The sequence below is a fragment of the Anastrepha obliqua genome, chromosome 1 (assembly GCF_027943255.1).
Source record: "Anastrepha obliqua isolate idAnaObli1 chromosome 1, idAnaObli1_1.0, whole genome shotgun sequence".
Classification (NCBI taxonomy): domain Eukaryota; kingdom Metazoa; phylum Arthropoda; class Insecta; order Diptera; family Tephritidae; genus Anastrepha; species Anastrepha obliqua.
Window position 1 is genome coordinate 22353169 of NC_072892.1, and position 27323 is coordinate 22380491.

Consider the following 27323-nt stretch of genomic DNA (forward strand, 5'->3'; position numbering starts at 1 on the left):
TGCAAAGATACAATGCACAACGATACAGAAAATTTAGCACATTTTTTTGTTCCTTAAAACAGATATTATATGAAGTTTTGTTTTACTTCAACATTACATTTATTATACTCGAAGTGAAATACATATCTGGATTAGTTTCAGACTTGCGATTTGTAAACAAATACGTATATTAGAAATGATAATAATATTAAGCCAAATATGTATGTATGTATTTGGTTAAATGAACCAAACATTACTCTCTGATGTCCAACAAAATGGATTTATTGGAACTAAATACACAATATGAATAGTCAAAGCAAATAGACGGTGAATATAAATACGCTTTATGACTGATTTCCATAGAACGAATCTGTCAAGGCACGAAACTATTTTTAAAACCGACTTTTTCCAATATGAATATGCGCTAAAGAATTCTAATTGAATACTCATTGCTGGCAAAATCAAATCGCTTTATTAATTTAGCTTAGAGTTATAGAATTAGCGAAGTTCGCATTCTTCATTTTTTTTAAAGAGCTACGTAGTTACAATCTCATAAGAATCGGCGATTTTAGCTCCTTTTATAATACAACATTTAAATTAATCAAATAAAGTATGATTTATCGACTATTGTTTCTTTGACTGACAAAATTCGGAAAAATGTTTATACTATTAAATTATTTAATTGAACTGTTTTCATGCACATGGCAAAACCAACCGTTTAATTTTTTTAACTTATGTGGATAATTTGATATATATGGAAAAATGTACATAAGCACATGTGCGCCTACATATGAATAAATTATAAAAAATATAATATGCAGTGAAACTCAAATACATTACTTCTTAGACATGGAAACTGCAACTATATAAAAAGTTTAGAACACACATTGAGTGGGTAATCGCTTATGGCAACTTTACACCCTCTTCTGCCGTAATTACTTATTCATTGATAAAAATTCATGTTCCCATGAAAATATTGATTAAAAGTAAATATGAGTAATTTTTTATGATTATAAAAAATGCACACTAATTTTCACTTCAGCACCAAAAAGTAGAAAACCGCCTTTAAAATTCAATTTCAAACACAAAATATGTTGAGAACAAAGTTACATAGTGTTTGCCTTTTGTGCGTTACAGTTGGTCCACTTATCTTCATACCCTTTTATTTTGTTTTAGTTATTTACTTTATAATATATGTACTTAAACGAATTTATTTCATAATTAACCATATGTTTTATCTATGTGTCAACGAACAATAGATAAAAAGCAGGCACGTATACACAAACGACACATAAAAAATATTGAATGTGGGGCAAGTGACATTTTTCATATAAAAAATTGATTTACTATATTAAATACAATTGAAACGCGATAACTTGCACGACCATGATTTTAAGTTTTATAACTATAATCAGATACTAAATGATGGGAGGTTTTTTTGTTTTGTTTTGATTAATCGTTTGAGGCAAATATCACTGCAGCGACAAAGTTTCGTCCACATTACCGAAAAAATTCTTAAAAAATATACAATTACTCAATACATAAAGCGGCACAATATTTAGTACATGACATTGCATAGTTATAGGCGTAATTACCATTTTTTTAATATCCTATAGCAATCTATACGTGCACACAACATATAGAAATCACAAATAGTCCGCAATAAAAATAGTAAATAGAATAAACAATTGATCATACTAGGTAAAATTAAAAATTATTTTTAAGCCATTGGTGACAATTTTAAATGAGTAAATGAAAACGTATTAAAAAGCAACGTGCGCAGTACCATAGTGAAAAGATAGTACACATAAATACTTAATATTTTTTCTTTTTTACTTTCGATATCTTATAACTTTCTTTTTGCATTCATTTCCTTTAGCCGGACAGCACTTAACACAATTTCTTAATAAAATCGTACGTGTTATGATCAATAAATTGATTTCTTTTTTATCAAAATTAGTAAATGTTTCCCATTTTACTTGTTTTATGCCTGGCAAAGGTTTCTTTCTTTAATTGATTATACTTGAATTTGTTAAACTTTCTTTCACTTTTATACACAGTTTCTATGTTTTCCTTTTTATGTTTCTGTGCGCATAATAGTTCGTCTGTGTACGTAAAGTTTGCGTTTTTTATGCGTGTACGTATATTATGTGTTATGCTGGTTTATAGTTGAAAAAATATGTACTTTATGTGTTGATTAATTTCCAGTTCTCGGAATAACCACTGTTTTTATTTATTGGCTTCCTATTACAGCCTCCTCATCACAGGCTATCTCACTGATTGAATGTCTGTATGGTTTTTTTTTTCGTTGTGCCGTTTGGTTTGTTGTAATAGTCCGGTTGTCCGAATGTGTAGGTTATTCAATCTCTTTTTGCGTTCCTACAGGATCATTTAAAGTAAGTCGCATTTAAATTTATGATGGGGCAGCTTGTGATGTTTGCGACCCTTTTTCCCTCTATGCTCCTTGTCTTTGCGAATCTCACGCACCAATGTATAAAATGCGTCATCTACACCCATTCTTGTCTTGGCAGAAGTCTCAACAAATGGAATGCCGTATTGTTTAGCAACCTGAAAAAGAAAGTGTTTAGATAAAATGCAGTTTGTACAATATATATTTGCACATGTATGTATCAGTGAACTTTTGACCAAATAACCAATTTCGTCACACTACTCCATGCCTATGAGACAATGGATTCAGCTTTTATATGGGGTTCCACAAAACTCTTACAGGAAATTTTCTTGTAAATTAGAAAAAAAATTTGTAGAGAACCACTTTTTGCTTTTTAGAATACTTTTCGAAATACATCCCTAACATAAATAAGATCGAAACCACTCTTTGAACACATCTCGTACATTACTTGCCCATCATCTTATTTTCATTTGATTTTTACATGATAACGTCTTATAATTCGATTTAACAGGCTGCACGCACGAAAAAATGTGTCGTTACCTTGCTCATTTGTCGTTACCTTGCTCATTGCCGTTACCTTGAATGAACTGCAAGCGAAAGCGCGGAACGAACGACAAAGCAAACAAAGCAAACGAACGGCAACGTTCGACATCTTGCTCTCTCCTACTTAAGTGAGCGTATATATGTATGTATATGCGCATATGTACATACATATATAAATTCACGTATTTGTATTTGCATATGCCTTCTTATTGATTATTATTAATTTGATTTACTTGAAGAATTTAAAATAAAACCAAGTTTGTTAATAATAACTGTTGTTTTAATGTTATTATTATTTTTTGACGTGATAAGGTCTTATAATTCTATGTAGCCGGCTGCACGCACCAAAAAATGCGTCGTTATCTTGCTCATGCGTCGTTACCTTGCTTGAACAGCATGTTATGTTATGCTATGATATGTTATGTTATGTTATGTTATGTTATGTTAAAGTATATTATGTTATGTTAATGTTAACTCATTCTCTATATCCATACAAAATATCTATCAAACAAATAAAATTAAAATTTTCTTTTGAAAAATGCAACCATTCAATCAGTATTTCCTTATGACGTTATCACGTTAAACTATCGTCAGTAAACCGACTTTACAGACAACCTCTTTTTTTTTAATTCGCTTTTTGGATGGAGCTAATTTGAATTCGCTTACACAAATTATATTTTTTAAATAATATAATATACACATTTACATTGAATATAAAGAAATATAACGATGTATATCCATTTTTTTTAATTAAATCTTTCATACAAATATTTTAACGAACTTGTGTTCACAAGTAAACAAAAAAACACATTCGCCTGGTCAGAGTACAACAGTTGGAGAAACCAAAACGCAAATTTGACAGCTCTAGCGCAGGGTGGAATAAATGCAAAATTATTGCGAGAAAAGAATATACCCAAACTTTTTTTCTGTAGCGGCAAAAAGGAACACAAAGCATAAACGAAAAATGAGTGCATGTGTGTAGAAACAGTAGGTGTGTAGGGAGGCACTCGTATGCATGCAAGAATGTATGCGCGTTGCTGAAGGAACGATAGACCGCTTTCCATTGGTACATACATGCATATATTCATCGGTATGTCAACGAAGCACGCTTGCTGCTTTTGGACGTTCTTTTTTCATTTTATGCAAAACAAAGTAGTGTTACTAGAACAGATTATTGAATTTGTTTGATCTATACTACTTCTACACCTAATATGAGTTCGTCTTTGTTTAGACTTGTAAGCCATCCCTGGCATAGCTGCCAACAATACACCAAAATTTCAACGCAATCGGTTGAACGGTATAGAGGTGTAAACGAACAAACATTAACATTTTTTTTTAGTTGCTTACATGCATACATATATGTATGTATATACAAACGATAGATTGCAATTTATTTACCCGAAAGAAGAAGGGATAGATAAGGTGTAAGTTCACGAAATTTTTTCTGTTGGTACTTTTGAAAAATAAATCTCAAATCATTTGCGGACTCCTTATTCAATTGTACACTTACCTCTCTAGCTTGGCCCATATTCACCGCCCAGGCTTGCAGATCACACTTGTTGCCCACCAGCACCATTGGTACCTCCTCGGCGTCTTTCACTCGCTTTATTTGCTCTCGGTATGTGCCTTTCATAAAACAAATAAAAACAATAATTCGCAGATTTTTGGAATGTTTAAAACTCACCAATATCTTCAAAGGATTTTGCACTGTTCACGGCAAATACGAGCAGGAAGCCCTCACCAGTACGCATATATTGGTCACGCATAGCCGAGTATTCTTCTTGGCCAGCTGTGTCCAAAATATCCAATAGACACGTTTCGCCATCTGCAAAGTAAAAATGGTTTGTTTGGTTGGCTTTAACAAAATGTATAGCATAATAGTTTGACATCAACTTAATACAGTTTCAGGATTTTATTCTTCATTGTTCACAAACGTTCTTTAGATTATGTGTAGTTTCGAAATGATAACAACAAAATTGTATTTGCTTACTCACCGATAACTACTTGCTTCCTGTAGGAATCTTCGATCGTAGGGTCGTATTCGTCTACGAAATGATTTTGTATTAATTGGATAGTGAGTGCAGATTTACCAACACCTCCGGCACCCACGACAACCAATTTGTACTCTGTCATTATACTTTGTGTATATTTTCTGCTCCTAATAAATCAGTGATCCTTGTGCTTTGTATTGCTGTCTTATTTACTTATTTACTTAGGGCGGCTTAATGTTTATTTAAGTGTGTACGGGGAATTCCGTTTACTACCTTGCTGATTCTTGCAAGTAACTGGCAGTACTTGCCTTTGTCGATTTTCGTTGCTTTATTAATTTGTTCCCCCTTAAATGCTTTACAATATTTGTGCTTTGGAATCCAGCAGCCAGTGCTCTTTCTGAACTTCGTCGTTTCTTGTTTTCCTTAGCAGCAAAAGCTAAAAGAAAAATAAATTAATTGAAAAAGTTTGTAAGGAATAAGTATAAAAAGAGTTCTTTTAAAATAAATAAAATAAGGTACAACAAGGCTAATACTACGATTGGGTGGTAGCCGCTTGTTTGTTGTTGTCTTCTTATTGAATTGTTCGGCGCTACGAGTGACTCATGTTGAGTCAATTAAGTCCCAAATTTATATGAAATAAAAACAGTGCTACATACAATATAGTGTATTGCACTTCCATCAACTGCACATACGCCCATAAGATATGTCAGTGCAGCGAAAAGTATATACGAAGATGAAACGCACCCGTTATCCCACTCAACTATTTCTCATCTAAGGCGCGCCGATTTCTGATGTGGGGTTTTGTAAAGTATGTACTAGAGTTTTTTTTATCGGTCGGGAAAACAGTAGTTGCAGCAACTTTAAAACTTCTGCACTTTGACGCGTAATCTTCATCACCATTTGCTGCACTAATACTACCCGCACCTTTAGATTTTTTTTTTGCTATAAATCGCAAAAAATCATGTTTCTATTGTTAATCTTTCTATCTGTTCTTGTTCTTCTTTCGACTTTTTATTCACATCATTTGTCCTTATATTAGCTAATATTTCGTAATAGAATGTAAACTCACTATCGTTCCCTTACTGCACCAGCCGCACTAAGTTATAAAACTAATTTGTTTATGTTTTTCCACAATTTCACAGCAAGATATTCGTTTTCAAAAAATCAACAAGACACTTTCCGCCCCGTTTTTTTCGTTTTAGCTTTTAACACAACTTCGTCGCCATTTTGCCTTTACAGGGCTGCATTAACTGTGCACTAAACCACACGAATAAGATAATAGGTGCATTCATGTCAGGAAATTGTATTGTAGAATTACTGTAATAGATATTTGAATAGTACAGACTTCTAATCAAATGAAATAGGAATTCGATTGAAGTTAAAAATGATATGCTTCAAGTAATCTGAAAATCCTCGTGTGTCATCCTTCAAACACGCAGGTATAAAGCTAGTGTGTATAAGGATTTTACCTGTATTGTTGTGAAATTAGGACTCTGTCTCTATTAAATTCTTCACTATTAAATCAACTTTCTCTAGCTTCAGTCCTGGCCCGTTTCATTATTTTTTGTTAAATTTTTACCATAATTTAACAACAAGAGATAAAAAATAATAAGGTTAAAGAGGAAATAAAATGTACGCTTATATTTTATGTTATGTATAATTTTATTGTATCTCTTTGTTCACATAATTGATTATTACATATTTCATTTGCTCTTTGCTCAATAAAATTAAAAACAATAATAAAATATTTTCAATCCAAAACAATGTATAGTAGTTAATTTGATAAAAGTCAATTGATAAAAATAAATTAGGCAAATTTCATATCATTAAACCAAATTAATATCTGCATATGAAAAGAGAAACACTCATTCATAAATAAATAAATCGTTCTGCACAAAATGTAAAAATAACCACAACCACAAAAAATATAAATGCTGAAAGCAACTCTGTTATCTTCGAAAAATTGATTAATTCGAACAACATTTTGAGCGCTTTCGTAATAATCCACGACTTCCAAGATTGTTACAGAATTTTCGTTAACTTCGCAAATCGAAATGTTTATTTCCTTCATTTATAAAAACACTTTATATGTGTCTACAATTTTGTTTTTGAATAATTTCTTTACTTTTTAAAAATGATTTTGAGTGATTGAATTCATTTTGTCAATGGCCGGATATAAATCTGGGCCGTTTCGATAGAGCAGCCTGTTTAGGTCACGAGTATCAAATATGATGCATAAGATGAATTCATTTCAGGATTTTTGAAAATTGCCGTAGAACACTGTCAGCTGATTACTCTCTCACCACGCAGTGTTGCCAAGCAGTACATTTCGAAATCATTTACAAAATAAACTTAGAAAAACTATAAATCTTATTAAAATAACTTAAAAACACTGTTGAATAATGTTAATTATAGATAAATGAACTATTTGCATTTGTTGGTTTTTGGCTTTGGTTTATTAAACAATGAAAAATTGTAACTGATAACGCGGATGTGTGAAAAAGTGTGTAAGCAAAAATAGCAGTGGCAACATTGTGTAGATACAACCAAACACAAACATACAAAGAACGCAGTTGTTCTCTACGGGATGAGTTTTGCTCAGTTTTGTGCTCGTTAGGGGCTGCGGTAAGGGATTACGTACGTCGGTCACTGGTTTCAGCAAAAGCCGTGAAACCTGCACATTCGCAAACCATACTTAAAGTATCTCCCTTAGATTTCTGAGTCCAAACACATAATGCAGACTAGTTACCGTCAAATCGGAGTTTTAAATGTACGACAGTAGCACATGCCTGACAGTATCACAATGGTAAGAGAACAATACGCGATTTTTCGGGGACTTAAACAAAAATGGGAAGTTCGCCAAGCACCTTCCATAAAAATTATTTAAAACAAATCTCTGGTAGCACTACTAGTTCATTATGGTCAGAACGCCATCTACCGCTGAACTTTGCAATGAACACGGCCATACAAAATAGCAACAAATAACAAATCTCAAATCGCAACAGCGTGCGAAAGTCGATAATAGAAACAACTGCCAAAGATTACTTGTTCTGAGGGAATGTTTTAGAAAACCAAAAGATGTTTAATAAATTGGAATTCAATAACCTAGTAAATGATCTTACAGTCAATGGAATAAAGTAAGTTTTCTAATTATTATAATTATATCTACAGGTGATCAGCAACAAGAGAAAAATACAACGTGCAAAGACTCAGACTATCCAGAAATTGGTACAAAAAATAAAGAAACTTAAATATTTATTGGATAAAAAGCCAGACCATGTCAAAAATAAGGAACGCTACCGCAAGGCGACGTTAAGTTTCGAGGAATTGAAGGTAGGTAAAGAGAAAACATCGGTTAAATTAAATAAACAAAGTTTCAAATCTCCCAATAGAAATTGAAGTGCGTCGATTTGATGAAACATGTACTGGTATTAGAGAAATCTCCTTCTGCAATTTTAACGAATGGACTATGTTCACCAGATGAGATGGCTTTTGCAATGCTTGCTGTCAATAAGATCATACACGAGCTTGTAAGCATTTTTCGGGAGAAATTAGGACTCGATGATGGAAACCAAGCATGGAAAAAAGAGCTAATGCAAACTAGTAGACGACGGATCAAAATTCTACGGACAGAACAGAAACGCAAAAGTCGACAAGATTTAAAAGCCCAAAAAATTTTAGCGCGTAAACGCACGGAATGGTTGCAGAATCAAAGTGGTACACAAATAATTGAAGATAAAAATAAGGGGAAAGATCTGTCCGATGAGGGGGCTAACATTTCTACACTAGGCTATTGGAAGATTGAGTCCATCGAAGACGAATCTAGCAAAAAATCAAAAACACAAATAAAGGACAAAACGAGCATTTCTAAGGTGAACCGCACAGTAGTGAGGGGTTCTAGTCCCAGCTCAAAAAGCGGTAATGTTTCAAAAAACACACAAACTGTTTTGCACCAGGCAGAGAGAAATACATTTAGTAACGCTGAAAATGAAGCGATATCAAAATATGACGATTCTGTTGGAATAGCAGCTTCAGATTTTAATATTAATTTAGAAAGCCGTAATTCTCCGGAGAAAACAAAAGAAGACATAACACACGTAGTCGATCCATTCTTTATTACAAACTCTGGTGAAAATTATAGGTCTTCTGCGGTTGTTATCAGAAATGGAAATGTTTTGGATTTGCAAGCAAATGAAAACAACGAAAAAAGTAAAGCCGATGGAAATGCACAAAAGAGGCCTAGAAATAATTACAATAAACGTGAAAATTCCACTCATTTTAAAGCGGATTATAAACCAATTCAGGCAAAGAATGTTCACAGAAGCGTGAAAGAAAATCATTTAGAAGGTTTTCATCCTTCTTGGGAAGCAAAAAAGAAATTTAAAGCAGTGATAGGAAGTTTCCAAGGGAAGAAAATAAAATTCGAGGATGGAGCTAATAATGACATTGAAGTAACCTACCAAAATAATAATAATGACTCCGTTGGTAAAGAAAGTCAATATAAAAAGCAGTTAACGGCAAAAAAGATAAAATCTAACAGTGATGATAAAGACTTGCATCCTTCCTGGGCGGCTAAACAAAAATTTAAAACGGCCATTACGGATTTCAAGGGAAAGAAAATAATTTTTGACGAAGACGAAAAAAGAAGCAAGCCTGAAGAAACGACAAAAATAGTTGCACCAACGAAAACTGTTGGAAAATCGAATACAACCGATGCAGTTCATCCTTCTTGGGAAGCAAAAAAGAAGCAGAAATGTTCCATCACCGCATTTCAGGGTAAAAAAATCACTTTCGAAGACGGTGATTAGGCCCTACATTAGTTTTTGTTTTATAGAAAATAAAAAAAAAGTTACATATTTTTGAACTTTTATTTATCCGTTGAAAACTTTTCAGGCGCCGATTTTTGGCACAAAGTGTCCACGTGTTTTATCATCCTTTAGTATCTTGTTAACGTCCACATCTGGATATTTGCGTCGTAACGCATGTACATCTATGTTGGGATTGCGTCGTAACATCATCATAACTTCATTGCGAGATCGACTAATAAGAAATTAATTTTTAGAATAAATATAACAAATAGTACTTTTTAAAACATACTTCTTAGCCTTGCGTTTCATATTGTAGAGCTTTTCGCGGTACAGTAACAGGAATTTGCGCACTGCTCGTCCACCAAAGCCAATATTTCGGGATTTTATCCATTTGACGTTCATATAAGGTGGTAATACATGCTCACAGGATCTGAAATATTCACTGATTTAGATTGCTTTCTTAAAGTCGGATTTTAAGGATTGTACCTGTACAAATGCCTTATACCAAGAGCACTGTATACCATACGAGTTGGTCGTTCACCGGTTTCGCCAGTTTCCAGTAGATGATAGGCCTTATTTCTTTCACGTACGACAGTTTCTAGATTTGCCATCGATATCTTTACCTATTAGAAAAACAAATTTTTAGGTTTCACATCATTTAAATAAGACACACCTCACCTTGTCCAAACGTTCCGGACTGGGAAATAATTCCATTTTGTCATTGCATTCATGTTCCATGGTAAGTAACATGTTTCGCTCTTTGAGCAGGACGTACCACAATTGATGTAGCTCTTTGTTGGACTTAATACGCAGCTCTTCCAATTTCCATGCGCGTCCGACTTTTACTTCATTTTCTGGCCAATTTTTGGGGTCATCGAAGAATTCCATTAAATTTCGGCAAGGGCTTGTTGAATGGAATGACCGCGCCACCATCGCACCCATAATGGCATTATGCTCGTTTTGTTGTGTGCATTGTATTCTGCGTACAGGTTATGTAAAAGTAAATCTCTAAAAAAAATGTCCCACATTTTCTTACCGGCTTAAGCCTGAACTAGATATGGATTTGGTTGCGACACAATTCAAAATGGTTTTCGCATTTCTCACTACATTTAATATTTTTATAAGGGAGGACATCCTTATTTTTACAAAGATTATAAAGGGACTTACAACAACAAGAACAGCAATCAGCTGTGACTCTAGTTAAGAACCAATTAATTCACAATAATACTTTGCATTCATTTCGAAAGATAGTGCTGTTAACTTCGCTTCACCTCTAAAAAATAAAAAAGGTAATAAGGGGTAGCGCACACCGAATTTGTTAAAGTTGTATGCGTATTCGAAAACTCCGTAAACTTTTTTTATATGTGAACGAAATGTTGTCGTACAGTTCACAGTTAAGCGGAGTGAAGTCTTTGGTCGTCGTTGTCTGTCTCATCTAATGGTATCGATGGAAACCTGCTGCTCTGTTCTACAGTGGGATTAAGAGGAGATGTGAATAGGTGTTGAGCGTCGTTCGTGGTATCTCCACATGCTAGGCGTATGTTGAGCATGTTAGGGTCGACACTCGATAAATAGTTCCGAAAGTAATCACGAGGCAGCTAAAGCTCTTTCTCCTCTCCGATAGTGTCTTCAATGACTTTTTTCTCGCAAGGACTCTTTCTCACTAAATTCACGTCGACCATATTGACAACCTGGACGAGGTCAAACTATTACTGGAAGTCGAAACAAATGATACATCAATATTGATAGTAAATAATCCCAAGTTTTTGGAGGTAACCTTCGATAATGCGCATAAAACCGCTATCGCCACTAAGATCAAAAACCGCAACAAAGTTCTATCGTCGCTAGCCAGTAGCACTTGGGATAAGGACAAAGAAACGTTACGTTGCTTACGACATTTAAGGCAATTGGTCGACCGGTTCTAAATTATGTAGCACCCATCTGATCTGAATCTAGGGAGACGTAGTGACTCAAGCTACACACCTGCTAAAATACTGCAATCAGGGCGGTGGCGGGATGCCTCCGGATGTACCCGATACAAAATCTGTACAGTCGAGGAACATAATATAATATTATACCCAGAAAGTAGTTCGTGCTATGGTGCTACCGTAAAAATCCTGTTAGTAAAACTTAGACATAATTTTCCGGCTCGTGTTTCTGGTTAGCCTAAACTCCACTTACCTTAGGCTTTAGATTTTTAGGTTATGCATTTTATGTAAATTGAGAGCCGCGATAGAATCATATTGCCCTATAATTTTTTCACTTATTTTGAATAATATTCCTCCGAATATACTATATACATACAAAACATTGTAATCATGGACAATGAAAAATAACGCTGGTGTTCTGGTTAACAGAATAAAAGTTTTTATGAAAACTAAGTCAAGTCCAATATTTGGCTAACTGGCCTCTAAATCTGAAAATTTTTGACAAAAAAAAGTTAAAGAATAGGGAATACAACTTGAACGAGCGTTGCCAGCTCGAGCATCATCTTCATTGCAGCTGTAGAACAGATGCGCATCAATCCCATATGTTATCGTTGTCCTTTTATCGTGATTTAGATCCATCTCCAGGATTTTCCTACTAAAGGTTTTCATACCATGAGAGCTTTAGTTTCTTTGCGCCAGCAGGTCTTTTCCAAGGCCAGTATAATTAACTTCGCCGACCATTCCATTAGCAATCCCGTCTAACTAAGTTCCGCAGTTGGTCCTGTCAGGCACCCTTTACTTGTTTGAAGTTAAATGGTACTGCCCACCGTTGAGGTTGGCTTTCCTTATTTGTAGCAGGAACTTTATCCATTTGCACGTTTCTTTTTTCTGAAAGCCGATATACTCCTGAGTGAGAAGCATTGTCGATAGCTCTCTCGATGTCAAAGATGGCACAGAGTATTGTTTCGTCGCAGTCAAATACATTATGGACCTCCGTAGATAAGTGATACAGCGTAGTGTCCGTATCTTCCTGCTCTGTATGACATCTTATTTCAACAAGATGTGGTAGTGACTTCTGTTCCTAACTCAAACTAGGTGATCCTGTGGTCTGAAAGGGAGTGCTCGGAGGATGCCAGTCTGTTATTGTCACATAAAGAACTTCCTGTCTGTTTCTTGTTACAAATGTCGGTGTTTAGCCAAATTTAGTATGTACAAATGGTTACTAATGATAAATTTCGCCCATTTTCATATAAGCAGCCTTGAAATAAAAAGTTGAATCATGTGAAACAGACTTATGAGTATCATAGCGTGAACAATACAGACATGATGCTATTCACGGTAAGTTTTGGCCGATTATCAACACTAAATCTCTTCGGGTGGCATTCAATAGTCCGCCATTTTTATTATTTCTGTATCTGTCGGCGTTGGGCTTTGTAAGCATTTAATAAAAAAGTTTTCTGGCGAGAAGTTATAAGATTTGTAGATAAAAATAATTATATATATTGGTGAAAATAAAAATAAGTGTCTGCAAAAAAAGTGATCACGTAAATTTGATATTTTGGTAAGTGAAATGCCCTATGTTTTAATTTAAAGGTGAATAATGCCCGCCATTTTATTTTTGCAAAAATCGATACCGGCATCGTTATATCTCATTGAATAAGACGTTACATATTTAATCTTTGATATTTTTATCACCGAAAATAGGTCAAGATGAAAAGCGAAGGCAATGAGAATTCTAACGATAGCCGCGAGAAAGAACGCGATCGTCGTGGACGTGGAGCACGTGCGTCAAGGTTTTCCGACGCCGATGCCAGTGGTGGTGGAAGCGGAGGCGCTGGTGGCAGTAGCAACTCTGGTGGAAACGCTAACCGTGATCGTAGTCGTGAGCGCCGCAATTGCCGAGTTTATATTTCCAATATACCCTACGACTATCGTTGGCAAGATCTGAAGGACTTATTCCGGCGTATTGTTGGATCTGTAGAATACGTTGAATTATTCCACGATGAAAATGGCAAGGCTCGTGGATGTGGTATTGTTGAATTTAAAGATCCAGATAATGTAGAGAAAGCTTTGGAAAAGATGAATCGCTACGAGATAAATGGACGTGAACTTGTGGTGAAAGAAGATCATGGTGAGCAGCGCGATCAGTATGGTCGTATTGTGCGAGATGGAGGTGGATCTGTACGTGGAGGTGGTGGTGGCGGCGGTATGGTCGGTGGGGACATGGGTGACCGGGATAGAGGATTTTCTCGCCGAGATGATGACAGGTATATAATTAAAAATATAAATATGATACATTTTTATACATTCCACCATGAAGAGAGTGTGGAAATAGGTACAATATTGGGAAATGGACATTTTCTTTCGAATATTTGTTGCTAGACTCGTTAAATAGGAATTTCGTTGTATTAGGGATGGTTTCGATAACATTTTCAACGCGGTTTATTTGTATTTTATACAGTTTATTGATCATAGGTGAATATAATGGCAATTTTAATAGCGCTTCTATGGTATTAGGTCGAGTTACAGTATATTCCATTCGAAATATCAAAATTATAAAGAAATTAGTTATTTATCTAAAATTGCATGCTTCGGAAAACTAATGAGTGCTTAGAAGATTTACTGCGATGAATTTGCTATGGTGCGGCGGTTATATGTGGTGCTAGTAATATTTTTGTAGGCTTTTTTTCTATGCAATATGGAGTCATCATATAAATCTCAAAATGTCCTGGAAATGTTCTGAAGTTTTTGAGCTCAATTAAAAAAGTTCCACTAAATGAGACCGCCTTTTATATTCTTAGTGCTAGAATGAAATCTTTGACTACAAAAATCTAGCTTAGTAGCAGAATTAATTTTTCCAGAGATATCACAAGTTGAATTTTGTAAAGGGTTTTCATACAGAAGATGCCCAGAAAATGTATGGTAATTTTTCTTATATTTACGTATTGAGATTTGTGTTTTGTTTTGTGCAAATTTATGAAATGGAGATTTTGTGTAAGGCATAGTTTTGATTTGTAGGGTGTAGTATGTATTTTATTCAGATTTTGAAATCGATATATGATTATAAGTTATACAGGAATAATTGATGGCTCTCAATGCATGTCTTATGGTAGGTACAACTTTTTTGATCAGTTCTTATTTAGCCTTCACAGGACGATTCTTATGTCGAAATAGAATTTCTTCATTCATTCATAAAATTTTTATAGCATGGGCGTCACACAAGAGTATATCTATGATATTTACATTGTAACCCTCTATTCGCACGCTACCAAAAAACACGACGGCGCGGCAGTTGTTTTAGTTTTTTTTATCTGCTGATCTTCGTCTTTGTGTCACTGGATGATGTGTTTACCGTTGACTTTTTCCGATAACGTGTTCTTTTTCTAGATCTGGACGTAATAATTTTAACATGATGTCCAATGATTTTAATAATTCATCGAATTACAATTTGTATGGTCTTTCTGCTTCGTTTTTGGAGAGTCTGGGCATAAGTGGACCTTTGCATAATAAGGTCTTTGTTGCTAATGTGAGTATACAATTTTTAAGTAAATAAAGAATAACAAAAAAATGAGCAGGGATTTGTAAAAAGTTCAGTAGACGTGAATAAATCATTGCAGCGTTTTTCCACGAAGTTGTGCCAAGAAATAGCAAATGCGTGTGATGTTACCTTCTGAGCCGTACGAGCGCATCCGAAAATTATCTTTGTAATTTCTGGTTTGATCAGTTTTATACCGTTGTAAGTTATGGCAATGCCAATCTTGTTGAACAAGTTTCTTGTGTTTATTTCCCAAAAGGACAACTCTTTTAATAAAATCTTCCTAACTACTGTGCCATTCACCAATCAGGTGGTAAGTTGACCAATCTTAAAGAACATTTTTCGTTTGTTTGAATGCCTCTATTTCTTTCCAACGGTTTGTCGGATCATCTTTTATCTTGCTTGAATGTTTTGTCCTTGATCTATCACTTACAGCGGCGTCGTCGTTCCATTTCTGGCAAATAGTGTAGTTCAATCTTCGTATACAAGTATCAGTTATTTTTTTCTTTATAAGAAACACGTCTACTAATTAATTGTATTGTAGCTTATGACGCAAAATGGTAACTATTTTCAACTTGCACAGTTCTAATTAAGACGTTGTATTTACTTCTTGTTATAATTTTGAAATCGGAATCGCAACATCGCCTAGCATATTTTGTGGGTTACAATTTTTGCGGATGTCTAAGAATGGGGCAAGTTCTGTAATTCACTACCGATTGATTTTTTAATATAATTTGCAGAAAATTTATGTTGAAATTCACTCGGCGATAAATTACAGAAGTTGCCCAAAAAACTTGACCAAGTTCTTTATTATGATATCCGAAAACTCTTTTGGGGTCTCCTAATGTTGGCACTCAACCCATGCGTCTCACTGGCTTTTCACTGCGTCGTTATAGCAAATGTTTTTAAATTTTATTTCTATTTACATGATTACTAACTAATTGACTTCTAAAAAACATTTCAACAGCTGGATTATAAAGTCGATACCAAGAAACTTAAACAAGTTTTCAAATTGGCTGGAAAAGTACAGAGCGTGGATTTATCTGTTGACAAAGAGGGCAATAGTCGCGGCTTCGCAGTTGTAGAGTACGACCATCCGGTAGAAGCAGTACAGGCCATATCCATGCTGGACCGGCAAATGCTCTTCGATCGTCGCATGACAGTGCGCTTGGATCGCATTCCAGACAAGGGTGAAGGATTAAAATTACCCGAAGGTTTGGGCGGTGTTGGTATTGGGCTCGGTCCGAATGGTGAACCATTAAAGGATGTTGCGCGGAACTTGCCGAGCATTATTCAACAACAGCAGAATCAACCGACACAAGCGCCGATGTCCTCGCAAGGTGGTGGAGGCTCTAATATTCTGGGTAATATGGTGGCTAATTTGAGCGGTGGTGGGGCCGGCGGTGGTGGTAATAGCGGAATGTTCAACAATCAACCCGTGCAGCCATCACCGGTTGCACCAGTTGTGCAGGCTGCAGCAAAGTCACTGAGCAATAATTCAGCCGGACTCAATTTAGGTAATCTGTCTTCAACGAATTTGGCGGCTTTGTCTAATGTAGTTGGCGGTCTCGGTGCTGCACTTTCCAATCCATTGCTTACCACGTCACTGAGCAATCTTGGCTTGAATTTGGGACAGTCATCAGGCGGGAATGATGATTCCATGTCGTCAGCCAATGCAGCATTGTCCAACAACTACAGCACTGGCGGCAATAACTACCCTTCAGGATTTGGATCTTCGGGTTTTAATTCGGGTAGTGGCGGTAACACTGGTGGAGGTGGTGGCTTCAACGCATACAACACCGGTAGTGGTAACAGTGGTGGTGGTGGAGGCGCTATGGATGGCAACGACTACAGTGGTGGTGGTGGTAGCATGGACATGTATGTTGGCGGAGGCAGCGGCGGTGGTAATGCAGGCAACGTAGGAAATAATCCACGCAAGTCAGATACCATTATTATTAAGAATGTAAGATGCTTGATTTCATATCCATTTAAGATATATTGAGATACATAGTAAGAATTTATAATTTTAGATCCCACTAAGCTGCACTTGGCAGACTTTGCGCGACAAATTCCGCGACGTCGGTGAAGTAAAATTTGCTGAGATTCGAGGAAACGACTTGGGTGTCGTACGATTTTTCAAGGAGCGAGACGCTGAGCTGGCTATTGGTAAATATGCGCATATAAATTACATTTCAATGAGGAAAATTTATAAATGGTATTCTCTCTTTCCATTTCAGCATTGATGGATGGTTCTCGCATGGATGGTAGAACGATTAAAGTTACATATTTCTAAGCTGGGGGAATGTTATTCCCTTTAAAGCATCATAGGAAGATAAGACGAATTCTAGCCCGTAGATTTCATTATTATAAATCACTAACATCGCAACAATCCCTGATACTTTTTTGATGACGTTAATAGACGTTTGTGGGTGTACTTGTATTATTTATATTTTTTTTATAAAATAAGAAAACCTTTCTGAAAATATTGTAGGAACGACAAAACATGGTAATAGAGATTGAGAAATTTTACTTCCTGATGATTGAAAATGTATTTCCATTGTCGTTTAAACTGAAAACCATGATTAAAATTATATGCTTTATGACTCTGAATAAAAGTAGAAAATAATGGGTATGTTTTTCTTTCTTTCTTTGTAAAATCATATAATTACAGGTTGTTGTCGTTGTTGTGGCGACATAAACATTCCCCATATATATACGGGGGATGTTGCTAGAGTGGCAGTCCTTGGCCGGATATAAATGAGGGTCGGTTCCGGTCACGTAGAACCGACTCGTGAGGAGGTTTATTGTAGGTAGCTACTGCTTATCTAAATCGCTTAAATTAGCATAAAAATATTGGGAAGAGTGTAAATAGACAAAGTGATTAACCCTCCGTAGAGCACCTGGATCCGGCCAGACTTTGGACATGAATTTAGCAAGCTTTCATTGTTGCTAACGACTTGAGCTTTCAGGTAGCTTCCTAAAATTTAATTTTCTATCGATTTGTGGATATAACCTTTTAAAAAGGATCCTCGAACCTGACGAAAAAAGGCCGGACCCGAGTGCCCATGTTTTAAGAAAGGTGTCCAATGGAGGGTTAATTATGTGAGCAAAATTATATGTATATTCGGGGAAAAATTTTGAACGGGGCTTATAGAGTCGTTGAATGAAATGGAATATTTCACTCCCTCGACAATCGGTTTTACGTTACGGGAAGTTGTGGATTTATATGCAACCAATCGACGAATTGCGCTTCACCAGTGTTCGCCAGACCATGTTTCATATTGGCACGCCAACAACAATAAATGCTTCTTCAAATGTAGATTTCTTAACTTTTGGAATAAATAGTTTGAATACATGGCCGAAATTATATTTCCCTGCTTATAATTTTGCCCAAGCAGCGGAAACAAATGTGGGCAAGCTGCTGAAATGAATGCTCTTGGTCTGATATATCTTGGATCTGATGTTGTTGTAGCAGCGAAAATATTCCCCAAACATTTTCGGGGAGTACTGCTGTAGTTACCGACTGTCGGGGGAACGATCTTGGATCTGATAATCTACATCCGTGTACTCAGGCAGTATTAAAAAATTTTGTGATTTCATTTATTGATTTATTCAAAGTATTATTGAATGGTTAATAAGAAAGGCATGTTTTTGAAACAATACATTTTTATTTCAAACAAGATTACATTTTCACTTGAATATAAAGTGTTATGCTTACATTTGCCGATTGCAATTTAGTGTTTATGGATACAAAATATAACTCGCATATTTCATGCGAGTTCGGCTGTTGAACTGGATAGTGTACGGTAGTACTTTGTCGGTGTTGCTATGAATTATTATAGTTCATTGATGGTTGATCTTAATTGCCGACAGCTGTAGTTTGTGGAGTTGGTGGTGTGACTATTGGTGCGGGTTCTTTTTTTCCGTCGGCTCCTTCCATACTTTCGCTGGTCGCCTCCAGAGCAACTTTCTTGCCACCTGCCGATGTCGTGTTTTTAAAACGTTCTAAACGAGCTCGCGCCTTCTCTGCCCATACGTCATTTGTTTTTGCGGATCCAGCGACAGCACCAGCGGTAGCTGCACTCCCCGCTCCAAAACGTTCTTTTCGTTTCTGCAACTTTTCGGCCGCATCGATTTGAGCCATTTTTGAAGATACCACACAACCAAAGCGTTCCGCTCGTTTCTTAAGCATCTCAATTTGTTTGGCATCATTTACAACGGGTCCTCCAGTGCCACTACTTACTTGTGTATTTCCTGTCAGTTTAGTTACTACTTTATCTGGTGCTGCGCTGGAGTTTGTGCCCAGACCGAATTTTTTGGCACGTAGTTCTAAACGCTCCATTTGACTCAACTCTACAACCTTTTTGCCATGCGCTGCTTCTTTGGCGTTCGTACCATTGTTTGTTTTGGCATTAGGTGGTTCTGTAGAATTGAGGTCAGTTACTGTAATTGGATTACGTTCACTCATTTTCAACACTTTTTCCTTCGATGGTTCTGTATTCTCCTTTGATGTGGTTGAGACAGCAATACCTTCCGGACCTGTCGTAGTGTTATCGCCGTCACTTGCTTTGCGCTTCAATATGATTTTTTTAGGATTAATTGGCGTATTTGCGGTCTCAGTGCTTGGCTTCTTTTCGTTTAAAGGCGAAGCTAGCTCGGAAGCTGTTGGAGTACTGGTTGGGCTTTTAAGCAGCTCGTTTTCATCTGCAGCGATCGGCGACTCCTCTTCATCGGTCAATACAGCATCTTCATCAAGAAGTGCATCTTCATTCGTTATAGCTGAATCTTCCAATGAAATGTCACCATCAAGTAGCGCTGTCTGTAGGCGGTCTTGAAGTTCCGTTTTGTTGCCCGTAATAGCGAGGCCACGCAGCTTCAGCTCACGTTTCAAATCGGCTACCTGGTAAAAATAAAATCCATATTAAAAAATACATTGCTTAAATATATGTTTACTGAACTTGCCTTCATTTTCGTGACGTCCGACTCAGGCATGGTTCTGTGTATTATTAATTTTTATAAATATAAATCCGCGACTATAGCCTCCTATTTGTTTTTCCTTCAATCTCACAAATACATATAAGTATCATCGATTTGACAGTTTCCTCTTTAAGTACGTTCAGTGCAAGCGCAGCAGCGTAAGTTGCCGTTGTGTGAGGAATAAAAATGAACACATGAGTTAAGTTGTATGCTTATATATTTCTTAACATATTGTTATGTAGAGTACACACGCTCTAACTGTTGTACCAACACGTTGTACACTGAGTTGAACGGTCGTGTTGTAACGTTTGTCAATAATACAAAATTAACTTAAAATTGAATTTAAAAAATTGTATAATACATTAAGTAACTAATAAAAATTATATTAGCACCTTTAAAAACTTAAAATTAAATAAATAAATATGTAAATTATACTTAAGCGTAATATTAAGTTATATATATATATGTATATATTATATATATATATATATATGTATATAAAATACGGTGGCCGCCGTAGCCGAATGGCTTGGTGCGTGACTACCATTCGGAATTCAGAGAGAACGTAGGTTCGAGTCTCGGTGAAGCACCAAAAAAAAAACGTTTTTTTCTAATAGCGGCCCCTTGGCAGGCAATGGGAAACCTCCGAATGTATTTCTGCTATATATGTATGTATATATATGATGCGTACACCCTTTCTGGGTGTTTGGTCGAGCTCCTCCTCTTATTTGTGGCGTGCGTCTTGATGTTGTTCCATAATGATGTTTCAAACAGACTTCGAACGGCAGATATTTTTTATGGAGGAGTTTTTTCATGGCAGAAATACCCTCGGAGGTTTGCCATTGCCTGCCGATATATATACATATATATTTCTCCTTTTAGTTACCTTTTGCTATTTACTTTCGTTCGCTGACTATATTTCTATTTACTTACCGATATTCACTCTAACTTTCCAGTTACTGTTCTTTCGTTGTCGCTATTTTTCTAATCCTTGTTTCAAGTACTAGTATAAGGATAGAAAATAATAAAAATAAGCACTTTAATTGTTACATCGGACGAGTTCGGTTTTAATTCTTTTAATTTCATTCCGGGCAATATTCGTGTATATTTCGCCTCTCTCAAGTTAAAGTTTTTGTTACTTAGTATCGTAGTAATTTAGAAAGGATAATGGATAGTCCTTCAAAGAATACATAAACAAACAAAGAAAAAGGTTACACAGGGTTAAGTTCGCCCTTGGGGAAATCGACCCAAATCAGGTACTATTTTTTTTTTGTTTTAGCCGAGGTACATCCCCGTTTGTCTGGCAGCCGGACTACAAACACGCGACTGCAATCAAAGGATACACACGGTCAGATACAGCCAGAAATACACAGTGGCGCAGGTAGAAACACATGGTTGTTGGCAAGCAAGCAAGGCGGTCAGTTAGACTTAGTTGTTGGCAAGTAACCATCGAGAGCAAGCAGAGGAATTATTGAGAAACGTTATTTGGGTAAAAACGTAACAATTATTCAGCGTGTAGAAGTAGACGATGAAGTGCTGAAAATAATTCAAACAAGTTGTGTTGAGACTTTTATTTAATAATCCAGTGATCGAAACCAGAGGAGTAATAGAGACGTTATTTGGGTAAAAAGAGGTTGTCTGTGAAGTCGGTTTACTGACGATAGTTTAACGTGATAACGTCTTAAGAAAATACTGATTGAATGGTTGCATTTTTCAAAAGAAAATTTTAATTTTATTTGTGTGGTAGATATTTTGTATGGATATAGAGAATGAGTTAACATTAACATAACATAATATACTTTAACATAACATAACATAACATAACATAACATAACATAACATAACATAACATAACAAATTACCCCGTATTAAAGCACTTATCAACAGCTTCCATTTGATACCCATATTGTACATACACATCCGAAGGTTACCCGGGTCCACGTTTTGACCTATATCTCGAGATCCTAGTCACGGAGCGGATGGAAATTCTCTGAACTAAAGCATTCACCAACAGCTTCCATTTGATACCCATATTGTACATACACATCCGAAGGTTACCCGGGTCCACGTTTTGACCTATATCTCGAGATCCTAGTCACGGAGCGGATGGAAATACTCTGAACTAAAACATTCACCAACAGCTTTCATTTGATACCCATATTGTACATACACATCCGAAGGTTACCCGGGTCCACGTTTTGACCTATATCTCGAGCCCTATTTCCAAAATAAAATATAATCCATGTTACTCGTGATGTAGCTTTCGAATGGTGAAAGAATTTTTAAAATCGGTCCAGTAGTTTTTGAGCCTATTCATTACAACCAAACAAACAAAGTTTTCCTCTTTATAATATTAGTATAGATATGGTAAATATTACCATACATTTTTTCCTTCATATATAATAAAAAAATAATAATAATAACATTAAAACAACAGGTATTATTAACAAACTTGGTTTTATTTTAAATTCTTCAAGTAAATCAAATTAATAATAATCAATAAGAAGGCATATGCCAATACAAATACGTGAATTTATATATGTACATATGCGCATATACATACATATATACGCTCACTTAAGTAGGGGAGAGCAAGATGTCGAACGTTGCCGTTCGTTTGCTTTGTTTGCTTTGTCGTTCCTTCCGCGCTTTCGCTTGCAGTTCATTCAATGCAATGAGCAAGGTAACTACATATGAGCAAGGTAACACTAAAGAGCAAGGTAACACTAAAGAGCAAGGTAACACTAATGTGCAAGGTAACGACACATTTTTTCGTGCGTGCAGCCTGTTAAATCGAATTATAAGACGTTATCACGTCAAAAGAGGTTGTCTGTAAAGTCGTTTTACTGACGATAGTTTAACGTGACAACGTCATAAGAAAATATTGATGGAATGGTTGTAATTTTCAAAACAAAATTTTAATTTTATTTGTTTGATAGATATTTTGTATGGATATAGAGGAGGAGGTAAATGGAATTGCAATGGAATAGGTCAAGTTACATTTACACAAAGGTGGAAAATGACGAAACATTTATCAAATTCATGAAAGATATCTTCAATTTCGATTGTGCATCAGGCGTTAATAAGTCAACAACACTAAGAGGCACCATCATCGATTTGCCTTTTTCAAGACACTTTACACTCGAAACACTCCCTTTCTTTTCCTACTTTTTCTCTCATCGTCCTATTCTCAACAGAGAAATGGTTCATTACCATGCACACAGGAAGAAGGCATATGCAAATACAAGTATGTGAATTTATATACAAATGCGCATATACATACATATATATGCTCACTTAAGTAGGAGAGAGCAAGATGTCGAACGTTGCCGAACGCGGGGGCCGATTGTGCTCTTTGTCGTTCGTTCCGCGCTCTCGCTTGCAGTTCAAGCACATTAGCTTACATTTGCTTGCGTACGGAATAGATTCGTATATTTGATATGTCCATATGATTTGTATGCATCTTTACATATAGATTTGTTCTTTTTGAAAATTGCGCGAAATTATATATGTATATGCATGTTTATATACATATATTAGTATACAACATATCTTATAAGGTATATGGTAAATATTACCACACATTTTTTTCTTCATATAAAATAAAAAAATTAATAATAATAACATTAAAACAACAGGTATCATTAACAAACTTGGTTTTATTTTAAATTCTTCAAGTAAATCAAATTAATAATAATCAATAAGAAGGCATATGCAAATACAAATACGTGAATTTATATATGTAAAGGGTGTTTTGTTTAGAGGTTAGGTTTTCAAGATGAAATAAAACGTATATAATTTAATGTTATGGCCAAGAATTTAGCTTTATTATACAGATAAGGGTTTGCCATTATGTTTTAAAAATGATTTCGGGCAAGTGGCCGCCGCGGCTGGCTCGAATAAATTCCAGCCGAGAGGCCCAATTTTCGACCACTTTTTGCAGCAATTGGGGCCGTATGTCAGCAATAACGCGCCAAATATTCTCTTCCAAGACGTCAATCGTCTCGGGCTTATCTGCGTAGACAAGCGACTTCACATAGCCCCACAAGAAATAGTCCAGCGGTGTTATATCGCACGATCTTGGAGGCCACGCCACAGGTCCACGGCGCGAGATAATGCGCTCACCAAAAGTTTCCTTCAATAAATCGATTGTTGCGTTGGCTGTATGGCATGTAGCGCCGTCTTGTTGGAACCAAAGGTCGTCCACATCAACATCGTCCAATTCAGGCACGAAAAAGTCATTAATCATTTCTCTATAGCGCTCTCCATTGACTGTAACATTATGGCCGGCTTCATTTTTAAAGAAATATGGACCAATGATTCCCTCTGCCCATAGAGCACACCAAACAGTGACTTTTTGAGGATGTAACGGCGTCTCAGCAATGGCTTGTGGATTATGTTCACTCCAAATGCGACAATTTTGCTTATTGACATATCCATTCAACCAAAAGTGAGCTTCATCGCTGAACAAAATTTTCTTCGATGCGTCGCGCGAACCGAACCATTATTTTCGTAATAAATTTGCACGATTTGCAAGCGTTGTCCAGGTGTAAGTCTATTCATTATGAAATGGCAAACCAAACTGAGCATAAATCAAGTGACAGCTGTCAAAAAGACCATCTACGAAAAAAGTAGTGCCAACTTGAAAATCTAACCTCTAAAAAAACACCCTTTACATATGCGCATATACATACATATATACGCTCACTTAAGTAGGAGAGAGCAAGATGTCGAACGTTGCCGTTCGTTTGCTTTGTTTGCTTTGTCGTTCGTTCCGCGCTTTCGCTTGCAGTTCATGCAAGGTAACGACAATGAGCAAAGTAACGACAAATGAGCAAGGTAACAACAAATGAGCAAGGTAACGACAAATGAGCAAGGTAACGACACATTTTTTCGTGCGTGCAGCCGGCTAAATCGAATTATAAGACGTTATCACGTCAAAAAAAATTTTTATTTTGAGATTCGTGCAAGAACGAAAATTTCGTGTAAAACAATTGATTAGTGAACCGTGTTATTTCAAAATCGTGTAAAAGGAGAGTTGGGTATACCTATGTATACAATAAATGTTCGACATTGGCTTACGCCGTCTGTTGGTGTATCACAGTTAGGTAGAATCTTGCCATTCTTCACAATTTCAATTCTATAATGAGTAATTCTCTATATTTATAGGTATATTTAATGTAAAACACGAGTTTCTCCCAGCACTCATTGGCATTAGATAATTTATAAATAATAATAAAAAGCAAATAAATTAATTAAGTATGATCAATAAATTTTTTTTCTCTTATAAAAATGAATGTCTTTGAGAGCCTATTTCCTCATGCAAAATTTTTTAAAAGAATATTTTTACGTTTGTTGACATTTAGCCATAGCTTCTTGGCTTAAAAATAAAGAAACAACACTGGCTTCTTTTAAGCCAGGTTTGGTGAGAAACGACAGACTGCTTTGTGGCCAAATACCAAGGTGGCCGCAACGGAAATTGGGTGAGCGCAGTCGCAACCAACCTTCGAGTGTAAGCGCACGTACTCAAACGGCAAAGGAACATCTTAACGCGCCCGCAAGCGCAATTGGAAAAGCGGATAAACTCACATGCACACACATGCATACACCGTAGATAATATGTTCTTAAATACATATGTTTGTATATGTATGTTTCGTTTAGTACATCCATAGGGAAAATATGACATGAAAATATGAAGTGAAGTGATAAGTGTATACGAGTACTGTGAGACTTTCACTGAGTCAGAGTATGCAGCAAACAAATTTAAATCAAAGTGTAGGAAAAACAAATTAAACAAAAAAAAAAAAAACAAAAAAAAGCAGAAGAAACGCATTAATGAAACTTAATATATGTGAGAACGGAACGAAATTGATTTCTTGACATAGTGCAACAGAAACCTGCAGCAACAACTAAGTTAACCAAAGCGCAATAGCGCTAACACCAAAGTCATTCACAGCGTGGATTTTGTAGTTTTGCAACATTTTTGTTTTGAGAAAAAGATGAGAAAATCCTAACTTTTCTTTAAGGCAGAGTATATACATACATATATAAGTGTAAATATGCGCATATCTGTAATCGTAGGTTTTATCTGCATACGAGTATACGCAATATCTGAGTACATCTGTATATAGGCATCGAATAAGATCGGCATCGAACATGAATTGAATACGCGAAAAAAGCTAAAAAAGCGAATGGTGGCGCTGAAAGAAAAGATCTCTGCGATTTAAATATGATACACGCATACATTCTCGTATATATGTATTTACAGCTTTGCCGGCGATGAAGCCGTTGCTCATTTGAGATGATTAAGAAATTGTGGTAAACTACAGTTAGCGGTGTCTACTACATTTCAACTAATTTCTAATGCTAATATACACGCATATGCACGTACATATGTATATGCGAGTATATATGTATAAGTGTGCTCACATTAATTAGAATTAACTTTACATTCTCCGAGCCATTTCTTCATAATTGATTTATGCTTGAGAAATGTGGATAGGTGGGTTGACAAGCGAGTGCAGAGCAAACAATGACTAATAATACTCGTACGTACTAACTTAGATTAAAAGTAGTTTTAGGAAAGGCGGTGGCGGCGGTGGCGATGTCAGTAATCAACTGCAATCAAATAATCGTATTGCATGCAACAACCGGCCATAATCAGCGATCCACAATTGCCTTTGGAATGAAACAAGATTAAAATGCTTTGTTGAACAGGCCACGGCGATCATCAGCAGCAGTTATGTATGTTTGTTCATATGCAGCTCCATCAAGGAGCGATTAAGAACAGGTGTTTGCTGGCCTAACTAAACCACACCAGAGCAGTCGTTACATGCTGGCTGGCTAGTGGTTGTTTGGCTGGTTGCCTGGTTGTGAGGCGAGGGCTTTAGTGGCAATCGTCTCATGCGCTAATGAAATCGTACCACCAAAATCCAATTAATGTTTGTACATGTGTGCATACAATGAACACAATTACTACCATACACGCAATGCTGGAATCTGCGAATTTTTGCCGCAATGGCGAAAAGGCTGAGTAGTAGCCAAACTTAGATTTAGAGAAAAATGTGTAACTCATTGAGTACCGTTTGTGGACGATGCAACACTGCAAAAAGAATGAAGCGGAGCAAAGGAAAATACAGGGTCCGCCACTC

At 36.1% G+C, this 27323-nt stretch overlaps 5 protein-coding genes across 7 annotated transcripts; 2 read left to right on the forward strand and 3 right to left on the reverse strand.

Annotated features, from left to right (window-relative positions):
* Positions 1 to 73: 73 nt before the first annotated feature.
* Positions 74 to 6142, reverse strand: LOC129247017 (ras-like protein 1). 2 transcript variants are annotated; one of them, XM_054885853.1, is made up of 5 exons: positions 5993 to 6142; positions 4927 to 5359; positions 4617 to 4757; positions 4443 to 4558; positions 74 to 2547 (listed from the first exon to the last, which is right to left on the reverse strand). In XM_054885853.1, exons 2-5 carry the CDS (start codon positions 5063 to 5065, stop codon positions 2371 to 2373), a joined length of 573 nt encoding a protein of 190 aa, XP_054741828.1. In that variant the 5' UTR covers positions 5066 to 5359; positions 5993 to 6142; the 3' UTR covers positions 74 to 2370. The 2 variants fall into 2 exon arrangements, with proteins under 2 accessions (XP_054741828.1, XP_054741837.1); XM_054885862.1 differs by lacking the exon at positions 5993 to 6142 and adding an exon at positions 5668 to 5846.
* A 1756-nt stretch (positions 6143 to 7898) lies between these two features.
* Positions 7899 to 9781, forward strand: LOC129253006 (uncharacterized). Its single transcript, XM_054891218.1, has 3 exons — positions 7899 to 8031; positions 8095 to 8256; positions 8316 to 9781. Exons 1-3 carry the CDS (start codon positions 8002 to 8004, stop codon positions 9729 to 9731), a joined length of 1608 nt encoding a protein of 535 aa, XP_054747193.1. The 5' UTR covers positions 7899 to 8001; the 3' UTR covers positions 9732 to 9781.
* On the reverse strand, positions 9773 to 10940 carry LOC129253007 (39S ribosomal protein L47, mitochondrial). The gene is made up of 5 exons (XM_054891219.1): positions 10768 to 10940; positions 10410 to 10710; positions 10218 to 10354; positions 10021 to 10161; positions 9773 to 9963 (listed from the first exon to the last, which is right to left on the reverse strand). Exons 1-5 carry the CDS (start codon positions 10863 to 10865, stop codon positions 9813 to 9815), a joined length of 828 nt encoding a protein of 275 aa, XP_054747194.1. The 5' UTR covers positions 10866 to 10940; the 3' UTR covers positions 9773 to 9812.
* A 2118-nt stretch (positions 10941 to 13058) lies between these two features.
* On the forward strand, positions 13059 to 17826 carry LOC129246864 (myelin expression factor 2). 2 transcript variants are annotated; one of them, XM_054885566.1, is made up of 7 exons: positions 13059 to 13220; positions 13364 to 13926; positions 15047 to 15185; positions 16162 to 16558; positions 16712 to 17157; positions 17225 to 17360; positions 17432 to 17826. In XM_054885566.1, the coding sequence occupies exons 2-7, from the start codon at positions 13370 to 13372 to the stop codon at positions 17485 to 17487; spliced, it is 1731 nt and encodes a 576-aa protein (XP_054741541.1). In that variant the 5' UTR covers positions 13059 to 13220; positions 13364 to 13369; the 3' UTR covers positions 17488 to 17826. The 2 variants fall into 2 exon arrangements, with proteins under 2 accessions (XP_054741541.1, XP_054741530.1); XM_054885555.1 differs by having other exon boundaries at positions 13060 to 13220; positions 16162 to 17157.
* A 1014-nt stretch (positions 17827 to 18840) lies between these two features.
* On the reverse strand, positions 18841 to 20290 carry LOC129235524 (SAP domain-containing ribonucleoprotein). The gene is made up of 2 exons (XM_054869411.1): positions 20157 to 20290; positions 18841 to 20094 (listed from the first exon to the last, which is right to left on the reverse strand). Exons 1-2 carry the CDS (start codon positions 20184 to 20186, stop codon positions 19054 to 19056), a joined length of 1071 nt encoding a protein of 356 aa, XP_054725386.1. The 5' UTR covers positions 20187 to 20290; the 3' UTR covers positions 18841 to 19053.
* Between the last annotated feature and the right edge of the window lie 7033 nt (positions 20291 to 27323).